The sequence below is a fragment of the Papio anubis genome, chromosome 4, assembly GCF_008728515.1.
Source record: "Papio anubis isolate 15944 chromosome 4, Panubis1.0, whole genome shotgun sequence".
Taxonomy (NCBI): Eukaryota; Metazoa; Chordata; class Mammalia; order Primates; family Cercopithecidae; genus Papio; species Papio anubis.
Window position 1 is genome coordinate 66524499 of NC_044979.1, and position 19313 is coordinate 66543811.

A 19313-nucleotide genomic window follows, 5' to 3' on the forward strand; every position below is an offset into this window, starting at 1 on the left:
AATTCCAAAAATAGGACCTGGAATGTCACAATCCCCTATACATCAGAAAAACCCAAGATGAAGATTGTGTGTATATCTGTGTGCGCTCTTTAAAGAAATACTCCTTTTCAGAAAATAGTCTTTTCCTGAAGAGTACATAAGAGATATTCATCTCATTTCATATAATATTTCCCTTTAAGCTTTTGGCATATCCTCATAAATTTTCTAAATGGTCAGATATGCATATTTATACAAGTGCAATAACAAAAATACAATAATTGATATATATTATAGCCAAATATTTCAGCATTTAGTGAAAATTAGCTCATTCCTAAATAATAAATGTAATAGATTGAACTGAGAAGATTGAATGATTGATTATAGCAGTTATTTAGAAATAATGTCAACTTTTAATACCATCAGAAACTGAGAAACTTTCTCATGACTTGGATCAATGAAAAAGGAAATGTTGCTTAGATTAAATGATCAAATTTCAGTTATCTACTTGGCAATATTTGAATGCAGTGACATACTTTTTTATGTGAAAACTTTTTCTTTTTCACTGTAGTCAGTTTTAACTTATTTAATGTAGCTTATTTAAAATCATGCCAAACATGCGGTGATAATTTTTTGGAGAGGGCCAACCCACAACAAAATATACTGTCAGTTTTGGCCCGACCAATAATTTATCTACCCCCCATCCTATATAGAAATTGTGAGATTCTCAGTCTGGCTACAACATGAAAGTGAAAATCAAGATTAAAAACTATGAAGAGAAACATCTTTGCTCTGCACTAGTGCAGATGTACTTCTCCAAAATGAGATCAGTATTATTATATTATCTAAAGATACATTTTAAAAATATTAATAAGAGGTATTTTCTTTCATTTATTACTAAGAGGTCATTCATTTCATATAATTAAATGTCACTTTAGTCAGTACAACTTATTCAATGTAATTGATTCAAAAATATGCAACCTAAAGCCAGATTTAATTATACAAGCTCAAAGACTTCTTTTGGCATTAAAATAATAAATGACTTACATTATCAATAATATCAAAGATCACATATGCTGCTCCTCTTGCATTGGCAAAAGCATCAATACATGGGGCAGCCTGACCAACACTGAAAGCTCCAATTAGGATTGAAAAAAAAACCTGAGCAAAATAACATGAGGAAAAGCTTAAGTCACATTCTGGCATTCATTATTATCTAAAATGTGATTTATATGTAACATACTACATAAAGGATTAAGTTTAGGTTTATCCTTTAATTTTTTTTGCAGAAGAGCAACATTTACAAGGCTAATATAGCATTTTATTGCCTGAATGGTTCTATTTTCTCACACTACCTGTTGTTCTCCTGAATATATAGTTAAAAAGATTTTTCAAACCTATTTCATTGACTCATTCACAAATGCCACCAGAGAGAAACATTTTCAATCAGTATTATTATTCCATCCTATATGATTTTCTCTAACTATGCATGGAATTACATAGATGGTTCAATATAAAACATGGCAGATTTTGGCCCCATGTAATGCTCCTAAAAAGCACCATGTCACATATATTTTTAGAAGATTTTAAACATAAAAACAGTTTGCACATCATAAAATGTAAAATCACTCCAGTGTGCACTGGTTAGCAATTCCTTTACACAGTTATTCTGTACTATAGCATACAAAACTTAACACATTTACCTTCACAGTATTTTTTCACTAGGAAAATGAATTGATATAAAGAAGCTCAGAATATAGCTTCAGGAATCCAGATTATTAGCATAACTTAACTGAGAAAAACGTAAGTGAAGACAAATTATTTTCTTCTCTCAGGGCATGGTAAAACTTCTACATATAATTTGGCTTTTCTCAAAACACAGTAACACTTCATGTACCCATAACTCAAATATCAGTTAAATATCTATCCCCCTTCTGCAATACAGATAAAGACCAATAAGAAAGAAAAATAATGTTGACCATATAGATGTTATAAGGTTAATGCAATAGAGTCCCTGCCCCTTATGCAGAGGGCTTTGCTTGGGCTCCCTCTGGGGATAGCACTCTCAGCCCTACAGGATAGGTATCATTGTCCACATACTACAAATGAGGAAATTAAGGCCAGAGAGGACCAACTAATCACCAAAGGTGAATGGTAGAGTCAGGATTCAACCTCCTTTCTTTATAAAACATCAATAGTAAATGAAGAAGTGAAGAAAGGGTGTCAAGCTTCCAAACTGACTGCCAGAGAGAAGATAGAAGTGAGAAAAACTAGACTCAGCATTAATGAGGGCTCACCAAGTCAAACACCCACAACCCTTCAATGAAGTCTGAAGATACCACTGCATAAAGCATTCTGAAAATATTCACTTCATAATAACCCCAAGTCATCATCAAAGGGCCAAATTATGCTCAGTATCCTCACTTTAGTAAGACAGGGAAGTAAAGATTTTAAAAGATTTCTATTTAAATAGTTACATATTGTTCGAGTCTCCGATATAGAAAGATGGTCACAAAATAATGGTAGTTCACAAATGTGGTTACAAAAAGGTATACATAGTATGATCCCAGTTTTGAAAGAGAATAATATGTATGTGTGTGTATGTGTGTGTGTGTGTGTGTGTGTATGTATGTGTGTGTGTATGTATGTGTATATATATATATATATATAAAATGACCTGGAAGATATATGCCAAAAATTATCATCAAGAGAATATAAATTATTAGATTGTAAGCAATTTTAATTTTAAAAATTCTGTATCCTAATCCTTTGTAAAATTAGTATATATTATTTTAATAATCATAAAATGAAGCTATCTTCATTTTGATAAATAAGAAAAATAAACTAACATAACCTCCCTTCTTGTATTTCAGAGAGCTGATTGTTTTAAGTGCTACAAATGTAAATTCTCTTGTGCAATGACCTATTCTATAATAATGATGCTTACTTTCTTATATAATAAAACTCAGTGGCAGAGGGAGGATGGCTCCCATCCATATTTGTTTATTCGTAAATTCATCCCATTTTAATTTCCTTTTATACATTGTATATGTTTCGCAAATGGTCTAACCACATGCTATTTTCTTATCCACACTCATAATTATGACTTGTATATTCTAGAAAGTCAGCCCTGCCCACTGGACAGCGGAAAGATTCACCAAAAACAAAAACCTATAATCATGCTCATCTTTCACAAAGGAGGGATATCAAAAAGAAGAGAAGGTAGATGGAGAAATAAGATTTTCATATTCTTCATAAATGTTAGGAGAACTACTTACTGTCATTGCATTTCCAATAGTATATTCTTTTGATATGACTAGAGTAGATCCATACCAGAAGGCCAGTGCATATGACGCGTATATTAACAGGAAGGCAATACCCATGGAAATGTTTGCTGAAATAGCTTTTTTAATTCCAATCTCTTTGGCATTTTCTAAATGTTTCTGATACCTACCAGAAAAATGAGAGGGAAAACGTTATAACTAAGAATAACAATCCATAATCCGAGTCACACTCAGCTCCTATATAGTTGGAGGTTTAAGTAACAAAATCAGTCAAGGTAATGAACCCATGATGAGACCCAGCTCTTTGGGAATTGAACTAATTCAGGATCAGCCAGGCCTAGAACAGATCCAAGCCTTCTCTTTACTGGCCTGGCTCCATTTCCCTTCATCCCTTGCAGGCCAACCAACATTCCTGTGGCTATTCCAGAATTGATGGCTCATCCTGGGATATGTAAGAGCTTCTCCATCACCTTCACGGCAACATCACAAGTCAGCATTAAGAAGGAATGAGAGAAACCAAGTCAAACCAGAATTGACTGTAAACACTACCGGAACTCATAAACAGTTAGATTCTTAATTCTAGTCAATGTCTTCTCTCTGGAGAAAAGAAAATCCTCCCTCTATTGCCCACTGGGTGAGGGATGAAAATTTTACATGTTGTACATAAACATAGGCTTCTCTCTTTGACTCTTTTAAAAATCAGGGTGACCTTCATCTGTCAAGGTAGGTACAGGTTATAAGGTAGTCACTACTTATGCAATATGAGTTCTTATTCAATTTTCCAGACTTTAATTCATCATATGTAAAATGGATTTAATAATGCCTAATTTGCAAGATAATTGTGAGATTGATAGATAATTATAGAAAGTAGTACAGTAGCTGGTTCATAGTTAGCAAGCCTGATCATTTCTCTTACTATTATATTAGTATAATTGTGTTCAACTTTTATCTCTTCCTGAGTTTTGCTCATTCTATTACTATCATATCTTTGAATCATAATTCAAATGCATTATTACTGGCTGCTGGCATTTGATATAAAGTTTAAAATATCTAGAATGATTCTGTTAAATTACAATATTTTTTTCATCAAGTTAAATCAAATCTACTTTTCCATGCTAGACCCAGAGGGTATGTAAAATTTAATTTGGGCTCCCTGAAATTTAAAGAAAAATCCAATGGATGATATGCAATGACACTTCACTTCGAGGGGAAAATATTACACAAATTAGGGTATTTCTCTTTGTGACAAAAAAAACCAAAACAAACAAACAAAAAAACTACAGCAATACCACTTTTAGTGTTGAACCAAATAAAACATGGGAATTCATTAGTTTTTTAAAAAACATATTCTGCCACCAGAAGGTTTGTCTTTTTTATTGCGTAAAGCACCCAGCTCTTCAGGGTGCTTTTCTCTGGTTGGGGGCTGCATTCATAGAGCAGAGCTGCATCTCTGGGGGTAGCCAGTAGGCCATGGCCAGCACTGTGATTTCTCCTGCGTGGCTGAGCCTCAAGGCATGGCAGGAAGACTTGTGTCTGCCCAGTGTGACACAGAGCTCCAGTGACAGCAGCGGACACACTGTAATTACCTTCGCTTAGGTGGCTCGCTTACCGGGACTAATGGAGTGGCACAGATTACACTGACATCCAGAGGTCCAACTGAGGGTTAGTGTGGTCTGTGTGGACTACTGTGTACAGGAAACAGCAGTGAGAGAGAAAAAAGGAAGAGGTTAGAGGACCAGAAACATGTTGGCTTTGAAGAGGGATTAAGGAATAGAAAAGTAGAAAATGAAATGGGGGGAGTAAGGGAAACTTTGTTTTTAATGCTAGAGAATTTCCAGAGAATTTTTATATCCAAGAGTTGTGGGTATCAAGAGTCCCATAGAACAGCTGAAGAAAATGCTTTATATACTTTAAATGCTTTATCATACTTCAACTATAGTAGGGGATAATGTTATTTAAATAAAACCCTAAGTAATTCTTTTCATTTAAGTAGAGCAGAATAGCCTTTTTCATAGGTGTATGCTTATACCCAAACTCATTGAGATATACACATTAAAGATGTATACACAGCTTTTCATATGTCAATCATACCTTGATAATTTTTTCAGAGAAGAGTTTGCAACATGCCCCCAGACACTGGTCAATTTTCCAGGCTTATTCTGGAGTATTAAAGTTGAAAGCCAGAGGCCTGGTTGGGAAGCCCTACCTCATTGTCATGGAGGACCCACAAGGCCCTACAAAGAATTCTGGGCTATAACTGGGAAGTCAATCTTTTCTCAGGTTTTTCTCTTCTATATTCCAGTTCATAGTCATTAAGGGAGTAAAAATAAAAAAATTTTGATAAGTATTTTTAATACAATTATTTTCCTTTGTAATCCTACTTGTTTTTTTGGGGGGGAGTGGTTATTTATTTAGTTTTTGTGTTTTTAAAAAATTTTTATTTATTTATTTATTTTTTTGAGACAGAGGCTTACTCTATCATCCAGGCTGGAGTTCAGCTCACTGCACCATTGACATTCTGGGCTCAAGTGATTATCCTGCCTCAGCCTCCTGAGTAGCTGGGACCACAGGAAAACACCACCACACCCAGCTAATTAAAAAAAAATGTAGAGCCGGGGTCTTACTATTGCCCAGGCTGGTCTTGAACTCCTGGACTCCAGCTCTCCTCCTGCCTTGGCTCCCCAAAGGGCTAGCATATTTTGGTTTATGCATTTAAAAACAAGGGAGTCCATTTGTATTATCACATAGCCAAAAGAGTCCATGGAACATAAAAAGTTAAGAACCTTGCTTTAGAGTCTGACATTCAACTATAGCCATCAGTAAAGGGTGCTTATAATTTATGGGAGAAGGGTTAATATTAGGAAAGGGAAGGTAATAAACACAAACCACAAAAGAAGAAGCAACGAAATGTAAAAACACATTCTTTAAACCAGTGGCTAAAGAACCTTCCTGACCTTTCCAGCTCTTTGTTCTGGCCCCCGAAAGCTATCACAGTCCTGATGGCCCCCAGAGCCTCTTCTGCCACGGCGCCTGCTTTTGCATAAGCAGCTAGTTCTTTGTCACTAAATGCCGAGAGTATCTGGACAGAAAAGAAACAGTGATCACTTTTGAATAGGGAGAAAAGTTTAAAGGCACTCTGGTCAACTCTTTAACCTACTTTTTCTTCTCAAACCCTCTCCTTTACCAAATATTAAAGTCACATAGCAAATGCCAGTGTTCTAGATCCAATGACTGCGTCCACATCCCTCAAAGGCTATATCTGACCCACCCAGGTGATAGGCTCCCCAAGAGTACTCAGGAAAAAAGAAAATCCACACATAATTCTCTTAATAGCATTCTTGGGAACACTGTCAAGTTCCACATCTACTGTTTTTCTCTGTTAGTTATAAGGTAAAATAAAATAAAGCTTTACTGCTTTGAAAGGATTTACCATTCTTTCCTTTATTGTGTCACATTTTTTCTGAGACAGAGTCTCACTCTGTTGCCCAAGCTGGAATGCAGTGGCACGATCTTGGCTCACTGCAACCTCCGCCTCCCATTTTCAAGCGATTCTCCTGCCTCAGCCTCCCGAGTAGCTGGGACTACAAGTGCGCACCACCACGCCTGGCTAATTCTTTGTATTTTTAGTAGAGACGGGGTTTCACTGTGTTAGCCAGGATGGTCTCAATCTCCTGACCTCGTGATCCACCCACCTTGGCCTTGTGTCACAATTTTTAATTACTATAAAAACAATACTTCCAGACCTCCTCATGGGCATTCTGCTGAATAATAAGATAGCCAAACAAGACGTTTCAGGAGAAAAGCAAAGGAAAAATAAAAACAAAAGAGATACAAGTAGTTCACTATGTAAATCATCAACCCCAGGATGAGCAAAAATTGCCAGTAAAATTTCTCGACTCTGAAGTGTTGACCGACGCAGAATACATTTTGTGTATTTTATTGCAAGGCAAAACTGGCAGAGTGCCACTTACCCATAACAGGTAATAATTAAAATAAATAGAACAAATCCAAACTCTATTTAAAATTTTTATGTTCATGCAATAATTTGAGGGCAATGTTATATTTTAAAGTTGCACTTCCTTAACTAAGGGTAACTGAAGTAAGAACTGTGAATTCTTTTATTATTATTATTATTATTATTATTATTATTATTTTGAGATGAAGTCTTACTCTGTCACCCAAGCTGGAGTGAAGTGGCATGATCGTGGCTCACTGCAACCTCCACCTCCTGGGTTCAGCGATTCTCCTGTCTCAGCCTCCTGAGTAGCTGGGATTACAGGCATGCACCACCATGCAAGGCTAGTTTTTCATATTTTTAGTAGAGACAGGGTTTTGCCATGTTGGCCAGGCTGGTCTTGAACTCCTGACCTCAAGTGATCTACCCACCTTGGCCTTCCAAAGTGCTGAGATATAGGAATGAGTCACCACACCCAAGCTGTGACATTTTGAATTATGTTAAAAATTAATTTCCTTACTAAAGCACCATATTAACACCATGTTACTGGATGTAGTTTCAACTGACATTTAATGCAGACCTGCACAGGTAAAGTATGAGACTTCTGCATATTAAAGATAACTGTGTGCAGGGGTTAACACACATAAAAATGGCCAGCTTTCAAACATACCTTTGCCCAAACGGCTGCAGAGAGTCCCAGAATAGGGCTGATGGCCATTATCACAAGGGTGAGCTTCCATCCTCTGATGAATCCCACTATGAATCCTGCAAAAAACGTGGCTACTGCTTGAAAGAACATTCCAACCTTGTCACCAATTCCTTCACTGATTTTGGAGATGTCACTAAAAAAGATCACACCTAAGTGGTTACAGGCAGGAGGTTTCAGTTAGAAAGATGAAGTAGACATCCAACAAACACATAGACAAGTAAAATTTGTTCACTGACTGCAAGCCTCTTTGAGAGTCTTAGCCTCTTGAATAACATCTTCCCCACCTAAACACCGCACAAAGGAAGAAATTCAGGATTAATCAATGCTTCTAATAAGTTAGTATCATTAAAGTTGATACTATTAAATAAGTCAATCCTATGAGAGAAGCATTAACATTTTGAGCATATAAATCTATCTGTTTAAAAGCAAGAATTAAGAAGAACATTGCAACAATAATAAACAACAGTAATAGGGAAGGATTACTGCATTTCTTATTATAGGGAAGTAACAGGGAAAAGATCTTTGCTTCTACCCTTGTCCCTATTCTCATCCCAGTCTATTCTCAACACAGCAGACAGTGTGATCCTTTGAAAATGCAAGTCTGGTCATGTTACTCCTCAGCTCAGAAACTACCAACGGCTGCCATTTCACTGGGTGAAAGCTGAGGTCTTTGTGGTTTACAAGACCCTAAATGTCTTGCTCTTCCCTCTTTTTTTTTTTTTTTTGACTTATTTGCTCAGGATGCCCTTGCCAGGACTCTCAGTCAGGAAAGTTTATCATCTATCTCCCCCTACTGGAATGTAAGCACCAAAAGAACAGAGATCTGTGCTTTGTTCACTGATACATTACGAACACATAGAATGGTACTTAGCACATTAAACACCCTCAAATATTTGTTGAATAAGTGAAGAGTCGATAATTGCTAAAGCAAGTCTCTTTGTAAATTAATTCAATCATCTATTCATTCATTCAACCATCTTTACTAAGAGTCTAGCACCTGTCAGGTCCTGCAGTAGAAAGTTCCATGAGAAATAAACAAGTATAAGATGTGAGCTCAGTCCTCAAATAAACCTGCTGTGCACCTTGGGGGAAAGCTAACATGCAATGGCCTAGGCTATAGATGCTGCCAGACATGGCTGCCAGATGATCGATTTCTAATACAGGTCAGATGCTCAATCTAGTCACATTTTTCATTTAAAAACTTTCCTTGACAAATTTTCACATAGTAATTAATTTCTGTATGAAAGTGTGACATTAACAATGTACCTACTCTGTTAGCCGCGTATTGAGTTCAGTGGTGTCGTTGATGTCAAACCATCCTATTTCCTGTCGTAGAACAGCATGAAAAAACTTTTGCCTAATTTTCCTGATCTGTCGACCAGCTGCCAAAGTCCAAAATGAAACTTGTATATAGGCAGCAACAAGAACTCCAGCACCCAATCCTGAGTAGTAATATGCATATCTGGAAAAAAAAAAGAAAGGCTCTATTAAATACCTTTGTTTTTCTTTCCTTTTCTTTTTTCTTTTCTTTTCTTTTCTTTTGAAACTGAGTCTCACTCTGTCACCTAGGCTGGAGTGCAGTGGCACTATCTCAGCTCACTGCAACCTCCGCCTCCTGGATCCAAGTGATTCTCCTGCCTCAGCCTCCCGAGTAGCTGGGATTACAGGCATGCACCACCACGCCCAGCTAATTTTTGTATTTTTAGTGGAGATGGGGTTTCACCATGTTGGCCAGGCTGGTCTCAAACTCCTGACCTCAAGTGATCTGCCCACCTTGGCCTCTCAAAGTGCTGGGATTACAGGCGTGAGCCACTGCCCCCACCCTACCATCCTTTATTCATCTCTTTCAGGAGAAATTTTCAGAACTGGAAATTAATCAATTTACTAAACTGATAACAAAAACTGTATACATTATAACAAAGAGACATTACATTTTTTTCTTTTCTTAAATTATAAAATGATGAGCTCCATGATGGCAAATCTGTTTATTTGAACTGTTAGCTAAAGAAAATGGATAAATTTTTGTTGTTAACTGTAAAAAAGTTAATGATTTGTTTTTAACTGATATTGATAATTTGAGATACAATTTAACTCCTCTTTCATAATTATATTCTAGACTTGTATATCTTATTGTACTGAAAAGTTCACTACTATTTACATATTGCATATATAGTAATAAGCAGATTGAACGTGTGAAATCATCCTTTCCATACTGGTTTTTCCACATTCTTTATACAAAGAACCAAAAACTCTGTTCCTATTTGTCAGAATTTGAAATATTTTTAAAAAATGACATGGTAAAATGTCATGAATTCAAACTAATTTGGAATGAAGGTTTTACCAAATTAGTAGAAAGTTAGTATTTTAAAAAATAATAAGTACATATCAATACTTTCAAATTTTTATTATCTAATTTTATAAACTGCTTCCAGATAGACACCTTTCAGGCCTTTCAGTGTACAGACAGCACTTGTTACAATCAGCAACATTGCTATGCAGACATACAAACATCATGCTTACAGGCTTTAGAGATTACTACTGAGAAACTAGAAGGAGGAGAAAATGCCATAAATGACATTATTGGATCAAATGACAAAATTGGAATATTGATGTTATATTAGATAAAAGTATTGAAATTTACTGAAGCTAATGGCTGTACCGTGATTATGTAAGAAAATATCCTTATTCTTAGGAGTCATACTGCAGTAAAAGGCCATGATGTGTGCATCTTAATTTAAATTGGGATTTGGGGGCAAAAAATGATAACAATAGGTGAATCTGGGTATACATGTTATTTGTATATTCTTATAATTCTATAATTTGAAATTATTTTCAAATGGAACTTTAAAAAAGTACACCATATATATGAGTTACCTAGTCATTTCTTCTTCCAGAATTTTGCCTGGATTTAGCAGCGACAATGAAAAGTTCACTAAATTAAAAAATAAAATAAAACATGTTAAAAGATCAAACTATTATAGTCATTGCCAGGTTTTAAAAAATCTGTTAATTTAAATGTATGAAAGCTAGAAGATGCTATTGTTAAGGTTCTCTTTAAAAAACACTCTTTTCTTTGCACACTCAAGTGCATTATTTTCACTTTACTCAAGTAAAGAGCCCAAGGGTTTAGGTACTGGACATTAAGGGCCAAGAAAGGGAAGATAAGCCCTCCCAGGTCTTTCCCCCATCCTGGTAGTCTCAGCCTTTAGCAAAGCAGCCTTCTAAGGAGGCATAGAGGAGCCACTGAAGAGACGAGGAAGCCACAAGACACACAGAAGACAGAGAAGGGATTAAGAAATATTTAAAATAGAAAACACAGGATTTAAGAGGCACTTTTTTTGGTGGCTCAAAGCACTTTATAGGTACTTCAATAAATTTTATTTTTATATCTGTGTGTTTTTTCTTTACACAACTCATATGACATAAGTAAGGGAAAGGCTAAGTTTATCCATCGCAAAGGAGGAAAAACTAGAAAGGGAAGATAACTTGGTTGCTCAAAGGCACGTCAGTGATCACTGGCAATAAATGAATATCCTGCATTCTACCTCTTGTTTACCAGCACTGCTGTATTCTAGTATTTTTGAAGCAGGGTTAATTGGAAAGAAATCTATTGTCTATTAATTTGAGCTAATTTGATAAAATGTCAATGTATCTTTCCTGATTTTCATGTTTTAATAATAGTTGATGTTTATTGAGCGTTTATTAAATACCAGGCACTGTTCTGAATATTTTAAGTGTGTAAATTCATTGAATTATCTTATGAGGTGAGACTATTTTACAAACCCCATTTTATAAAAGAGGAAATGGAGGCACAGATAAATAAAATAACCTACTTAATGTCATACAGCTAGTAAGTGGCAGAGCTGAAAGTCAGCCCAGGCAATTTGGTCTATGCTCGTAACACTATACTGTACTGATTTATTCATGTGATAATGACTTATTTTTACTTTTTAGAAAACACAAATGAAAAAATAAGAAACAGCTGACATCTACTGCATTCACAAAATAATAGGATAAAATATCACCACAGCATTGTTGAGAAAATACATCAGGGTACATATTTCTCATTTTCCATGGTCCTAGGAGAGAAATTGGTCTCTTTGTTCCTTTGCCATGTGTAAATAGCCCAGGGGTCATGTTTTCATGGTGCTGTGTATCCTCCTTATCTTTTTCCAAAGAAAGATAAGGTTGAAATTTATTTAAAACTCAAACTACTGTCAGGATAAATTACCAGGCATCTGGCCCCAACTGCAGCATAATCTTTCCCCCAGGATTATAAATTCTACTGATGTTCACAGTGAAATTTCTGATTATGAATCTAGCTCTTTATAAGCTATCAGAACCTTGAAGATTCATGCCCTATTTTACTTTTCATCTTATCAGTTCATTTCTGTGTGTTCATTTCCATCCTGAAGTTTTAAATAGAGCAAATTATAATAGTGTTTGGAACTAGAGGCAGACAAGTTATTCTAAAGCTGTGGCATTTGTAAAACTCATTGTGGTTTTTCATTTCCCTGAACTGAAAAATTGGGTGAAATCTGAAATAAGTTTTTCCTCTCTTTCAACACCTACCTCAAACTTTTAAATTCTCTCAATAAAGATACTGATATGGTTTGGATGTTTGTTCCCACCGAATCTCACATTTCATCCTCAGTGTTGGAGGTGGGGCCTGATGGGACGTGTTTCGGTCAACGGGACAGATGCCACATGAATGGCTTGGTGCCCTCCCTGAGATAATGAGCAAATTCTCACTCAGTTCATGTGACAGCTGGTCGTTAAAAAGAGCCTGGCCTCTCCCTTCTGCTCCCTCTCTCTCCATATGACACATCTGCTCCCCATTCACCTTCCCTCATTGAGTAAAAGCTTCCTGAGGCTTCGCCAGAAGCTCCAAACAGATGTGGGTACCATACTTTCACAGCCTGCCAAACCATGAGCCAAAAAACCACATTTTCTTTATAAATTACCCAGTCTCAGATATTCGTTCATAGCAACACAAAATGGACTAACACAGATATCAACTCAAATTGACTCTCCCTCCTAGGAAAGAATCTATGAGCATTCCAGATTGGACCCGCTCCTTTCTCAGAGTCCTAAGAATGGAAATCTAGTGCTGGGTTAGTAACCTGAGGAGCCCCAGAACCCCCCGGGGAAACTCAGACACTTTGTTGCCTGGGACAAAGGTGAACTAAATGTATGTTGGTGTGTCGCCTGGAGAGTCATGGTATGCTAGATCTGAAAAGAGCCTAGTCCTGGTCTTGTCAGATGCTACCTATTCTGCTTCAGTCTCATAAACGATATCTACATGGTCATTTGGCTTAGTGGTTCTTAATGCTGTCTGTGCATTAGAATTACATGGGGAGCTTAAGAATTACAGATGCCCAGGCTCCACTCAAGCCCAATGCAGCCAGAATCTCTGGTTGAGTCCAAAGCATCACATTTTTTAAAAGTGCCTCCTGCCAGGCCCAGTGGCTCACACCTGTAATTACAGCAGTTTGGGAGGCTGAGGTGGGAGGATCCCTTGAGGCCAGGAGTTTGAGACCAGCCTGGGCAACGTGGTGAAACCCACCTCTACAAAAAGTTGGCCCGGCATGGTGGCAGGTGCCTGTAGTCCCAGCTACTCAGGTGGTTGAGGCAGGAGGATTACCTGAGCCCTGGAGTTCAAGGCTGGAGTGAGTTATGATAACTTCACTGCACTCTAGCCTGGGCAACAGAGCAAGACCCTGTCTCAAAAAAGAAAAAGTGTCCTGGTTGATTCTAATATGCCAGGATGTAAAACTTACACCCCAGTCCACCTGAATGCCTCCCATAGTAAGGAACTGGGGAAGTCCTGAAGCTACCTATTCATTTTAGAGAATACCTATATAACCTGTACATGTTATAAATGAAGAAACAGAGTGGGTTGTTTCATTTCCAAGTTCTTATAATTAGTTTCTCCCAATATTTATTGATCATTTACTATGTTCCAGACACTTTACACAAATCATCTCACTTAATTCTATCAGTAAATTTATGCTTACCTTTCAAAGGTGAGAACAGTAAGGATTATAGAGGTTCAGAGACTTGCCCATGGTCACACAGCTCATGGGTGAAGGGTCTGAATAAGCAGTGTATACATTAAGGATTAGATAGGGAAACATAGTCTTCATTTTCACTTTTGAGTCTCAAAGTAAGTCAGTGTCCACCTTTCCTGAATCTGCCCAAGACTTCTTTTTCTTCGAAGAGGAAGAAGGAGAGGTTTCCATCACCTCAAGCATCTCTCCTTTCTTTGTGTTACAAACAATCCAATTACATGCTTTTAGTTATTTTTAAATGTTGCCTAGGACTTCTTTTACCACATAGAATTATTCATCTCAAAATAAAGAGCTGGTGTTTGTTCAGGCACCCTAGGCACGATGGACAATTAATGAAGGTGCCTTGGGGCTCAAAATGGCATTTTTTCCCTCAACCAAGAGGCAATGCAAGGACAATCAGGGTGCAGCTATTTCCCCCCAGAATTTTCTAGATTATTACAGTCACAGAGACAGCATAAAAGATATCAAGTCCTTGACACTCTGCAGAAAAACTGTTTTCTCCAACTCTGTCCTTAATGTTTTGGATGCAGAATGTTGTGTGCATAGTTTCTGCACAACTGACTCATTGTGAGGGAACAACCCTGTCATGGAGTAGCTTTATTCTGTTGACAAGGACGGGCTTTGCTCACAATAAGTCATTGTCAGACCCTCTTGTAACATAAACCTTTTTTTCTTCTAACATGCCCTTCTCATTTGACTCCTATTAAGTCTGGTTGTCCAAGCATCCAACAATTCTAAAGAATAGACTAAGTAAACATCTCTATGAGATAAGCTGGAACCTCAGCTAAGTACTCACTCTATCTGTTCCCAATCCCCATGATTTTTGCTAAACTCTACAACTCTCAACACATCAATAAGCAGTCTGGATTTAGAGTAAGTATCCTTTAAAGATTTCATTGTCTTCAAAGAGGTATGCGAATATTATTTTTACAAATGACCAAAGAGTGGATGTTGGAAATTCATAACATTTGAGGAACTTTCCAATCTAAATCCATCCAGTAAGCCTAACGAGAAACATGGCTACAGGGTACCAAGTGTCATAACAGGAGTGTTTATAATTCAGAGGCTACCAAAACAAAGTTGGCAACTCTCATGAGTTTATCTCTGTGTCAACCACAGGTCTGTAAGTGACTTGCTTGGGCCGTTCCCCAGACAGACCTTGAATTTGGCACCTCTCTGCCATGTCCAGCTACAAAGCCATTCAGTTTCATAATTAGGCACAAGTTAAAAAAGAAAAAAAAAAAAAAACAAGAAAAGTTCTCCAAGTAAGAAAGTTGGGAATTATTCTGGTATTAGTAAAAACAAAAACAGAACTAATAAAGTTGGTCCAAAAGAGAAATGATCTGTGATAAGTGAATTGCATTGCTTTAATCTGACTTTAAAAATTTTAACTGTGATATGTTACATAAAATTTACCATCTTAACTATTTTTAAGTGTACAGTTCAGTACTGTTAAGTATATTCACACTGTTGTCCAGCCAACCTCCAGAACTTTTTCATCTCGCAAAAGTGAAACTCTATACCCATTAAACAACAGCTCCCTACTGTCCCTCCCCACAACCCCTACTAACCACCATTCCACTTGCGTTCCTATGAATTTTACTCTAGATACCTCATAAAAGTAGAATCAAACAGTATTTATCTTTTTTTTTGAGTGGCTTATTTCATTTAGCATCATGTCCTCAAGGTTCATCTATGACGTAGCATGTGTCAGAAGTTATTTCCCTTCAAAAACCTGAATGATATTCCATTGTATGTATCTACCATGTTTTATTTTTCGATTCATCTGTTAATCTGATATTTTTAACCACGTGTAGAAGCCATTTTTTTAAAAAAAAATCACTTTAAATTTATTTTTTCTTGGTAAAGGTGTATATGTCAACAGTTACAAGTGAGAATACAGGGAGACATCACACCCACCCATTTTCAAAGCCACTCACTTTCTCTCCCTAGAAGTAATCACCAGTTTCTCTATATTATTTCACAGATGTTTTATGGGCATACAAGTGCTTCACTGGAAGGCTAATGTGAGTCACCAAGAGATAATATCTGCAACACTTGAAAAGAGGTGCTAGACCATACATGAACAGATAAAGTTGGGTCTTATTCCACAAAAATATTCTATTGGTGCTCTAATAAATGGTGCTTTATGGTTTGAAAATCAGGAAATGTGAAACCCAAAGATAATTTCAAAGTAGGGGCAGTGGAAATATGATGCTGACAATTCAGGAGCTGGAGAAGCGTCTTTGTAGTTTCTTTGATTTTTTTTTTTTTTCCAGATGAAATAAGATTGAAATCAAAGACAGCTGGTATAAGTTCCTATAGCGTCATTGTCCTGCTACTAAAGGGATGAGTGAGAAACCCAGCTCCCCATCTGGAAGGTCAGACCACTTAATAGACCCTTGAACATTAATGTGCATAAATGCATCTCTGATTCACTGTGGGGAAGGAAAGGTCTTGCTAAAATACCATTGCTAATTCAGTGGGTCCAGGATGTGGCCTGGGAGTCTGCATTTCTTTCTTCTTTTTAAAATAATTTCAATTTTTATTTTAGATTCAGGGAGTATATGTGCAGGTCTGTTACATGGGGATATTGTGTGATGCTGAGGTTTGGGATATGAATGATCCCGTCACCCAGGTAGTGAGCATAGTACCTAGTATTTGGTTTTTCAACCCTTGCTGCCCTCCCTCCCCTCTCTAGTAGATCTCAGTGTCTTTTGTTCTCATCTTTATGTCCATGTGTACCCAATGCTTAGCTCCCACTTATAAGTGAGAATATGCAACATTTGGTTTTCTGTTATTGTGTTAATTTGCTTAGGATAATTGCCTCCAGCTGTATTCATGTTGCTGAAAAGGACACAATTTTGTTTTTGTTTTTGTTTTTGTTTTTTTTAGACAAGGTCTTGCACTGTCGCCCAGGCTGGAGTGCAGTGGCACGATCTTGGCTCACTACAACCTCTACTTTCTGGGTTCAAGCAATTCTCCTGCCTCAGCTTCCCAAGTAGCTCGTGATTTTGTATTTTTTATAGATGTGTAGTATTCCATGAGAAATAGATTTTTAACTGAGGTGTCTTAATATGGGCATCATCCTGCTCTATATGTATATAAAATTAATATGTTGTAGATCTATAGATTTTCTAGGAAAACAAATAGACAATAGAAAATTCCTACTCTCCCATTTCTTTAAAGACCTTTTTCTTTCTTTTTTTTTTTTTTTTTTTCTTGAGACGGAGTTTTGCTCTTGTTGCCCAGGCTGGGGTGCAATGGTGTGATCTTGGCCCACCGCCACCTCTGCCCCCTGGGTTCAAGCGGTTCTCCTGCCTCAGCCTCCAGAGTAGCTGGGACTACAGGCATGAGCCACTAGGCCTGACTAATTTTGTATTTTTAGTAGAGATGGGGTTTCTCCACATTGGTCAGGCTGGTCTTGAACTCCCAAACTCAGGTGATCCGCCACCTCGGTCTCCCAAAGTGCTGGTATTACAGGCATGAACCACTGTGCCTGGCCTCTTTAAAGACTTCTTAAACTATCTGTCCTATCACAACTTCATAGTGTTTATGTTAAAGTTTTGGTCACTAGTCACAAATAAGCAATCCATTTAAAACTTTCCCAAGCACTTTTTTTCCTAATCATCTACATTGACCCTGTAATATATATGACAATGAGCATGGTTTGGATGGCAGAAAGACCTGTGTTTGAATTCTGTCCTAACATCCACCAGCAGTGTAACTATGGACAAGTTATTTGCCCTCTCCAAGCCTTGGTTTTAACATCTATCACAGAAGATAACATTACCTACTGTGTAGTATTTTTCTTGTGAGGGTAAAGTGGAATAATGTATGTAAAGTGCTCAGCATAGGACCTAGCACATAGTAAGCACAATGAAAAATCACCATTTCTGTTATTTTTATTATGAAGAGGTATTTTTTCAGAGACAATATTACTTGAGAATAAATAAACTTTTTATAGGAGTTTGCTTTAAATATTCAAAGGATGCTTTTATCAGATTTTAAAAAGGCATTAATATTTATCAATATTTATGTAAACATATTCTGTTGTATTAATTAAGCAATCCTATTCTCTTAGGAACTTACACATAAGGCCTACAATAGTAACTAAATATGTAGTTTTCAGTCAGTGAACATTGTAAATTCTCATTCAATGCTGTCTAAATGATAATTTGTCTTAGATATCTTTGCTAAGAAAGCTGCCTTTCCTTTACCAGTGTTTTGAAAATATTCTACCATCTGTGCAACAGTAAAGTTTCACTCAGTCTTCTCCAGCCCAGTGCCCAAAGGTCTGTTAGAGAAAAGAGGCTTCAGGCTTGGTAGAAAGCATGAAAATCTTCATTTCTATGTTGAATTTGGTTACTATGAAAATAAGTATGTCTATTGGAACCCCACTCTCATGCTATTGTCAGGGCCTCTCTTATTGATAACATTAACTTATGGGACTCTTTTGGCTCTTCAGTAATTACAGTCCTTTGGGTGAATTCCAAGGGACATTTTGAATCCATTCACTCTTTAGTGAAGTGCCATCTCAAGTTCCAGTCAATCTGGTTGATCCAAAATTAGAGACAGAAATGGGTATAATTTTTTTAAGGTGAAGGGGAGAGAAGAAAAGAAAACCCAGAAACAGATCTGCAAGCTAAATACAGCTAAGAAGTACTGCCATGTTTAACTGATGTGTTTTGAAACTCATCAGCAATTACTAATAGGATGGATACTGCATAGATATATACTCATTACATTTCCACTGTTCTCAAGTAGAGTGACTTCTTTACTTTATTTAGAAGCTTCACCTGTATTGAAAGTCAAACAAGAATACATGTATTTCTTTAAATTTAAATGAGTATTTGAACAATTTTCTGAGAATTTTACAACTCCTTCTATGATATCTGGAGTCATCCAGATATCCAAATCATTAAGTAAGATGGTAATGAATAGCAAAATCAACTTCCAAATGTTTACCCAGTTAAAGAAATGCTATGGATTTTTTTAAAAGGTAAAGAAATGCTTACCTGGAAAGGAGAAGTTTCCTGCAGTATCAACAAATTTGTCAGTCATCTCTCCAAACACTATCATCATGAGGGGGAGACCTGATCCGTGAGCTATGGCCATGATAGTACCCAGCGACATAAACAATTTATCCTGCCAATCAGAGTATCGAAACTAAAAAAAGGAAATAAAATAATACTTAGCTGTGGAATGGAATTTCTCCTCTTCCCTAATTATATGTTATTTGGATTTTTATTTAAAGTCAGTACTTTTTTAAGAGTTGCAAATGAATGTCTTAGAAAAGGAGGTCTTCAAATCATTAA

General features: G+C 36.8%; 1 protein-coding gene and 1 long non-coding RNA gene across 5 annotated transcripts in view; one reads left to right on the top strand and one right to left on the bottom strand.

Moving 5' to 3' along the window:
• ABCB4 (ATP binding cassette subfamily B member 4) overlaps nt 1–19313 on the bottom strand; it is a 71462-nt gene that overhangs the window by 44190 nt on the left and 7959 nt on the right. For 2 of the 4 annotated variants that reach the window (XM_003896372.5, XM_009203516.4), the window contains exons 4-10: nt 19014–19164; nt 10799–10856; nt 9195–9386; nt 7886–8057; nt 6215–6339; nt 3255–3426; nt 1024–1137 (exon numbers count right to left, since the gene is read on the bottom strand). In XM_003896372.5, coding sequence (XP_003896421.3) covers nt 1024–1137; nt 3255–3426; nt 6215–6339; nt 7886–8057; nt 9195–9386; nt 10799–10856; nt 19014–19164 — 984 coding nt within the window. Of the gene's footprint in view, nt 1–1023; nt 1138–3254; nt 3427–6214; nt 6340–7885; nt 8058–9194; nt 9387–10798; nt 10857–19013; nt 19165–19313 lie in introns of those variants that run through there. The other 2 variants (XM_009203514.4, XM_009203515.2) reach the window with 2 other exon arrangements.
• On the top strand, nt 14814–19078 carry LOC116274675. The gene is made up of 3 exons (XR_004183447.1): nt 14814–14868; nt 16275–16376; nt 18998–19078. It is a non-coding gene; the product is annotated as an uncharacterized LOC116274675 (long non-coding RNA).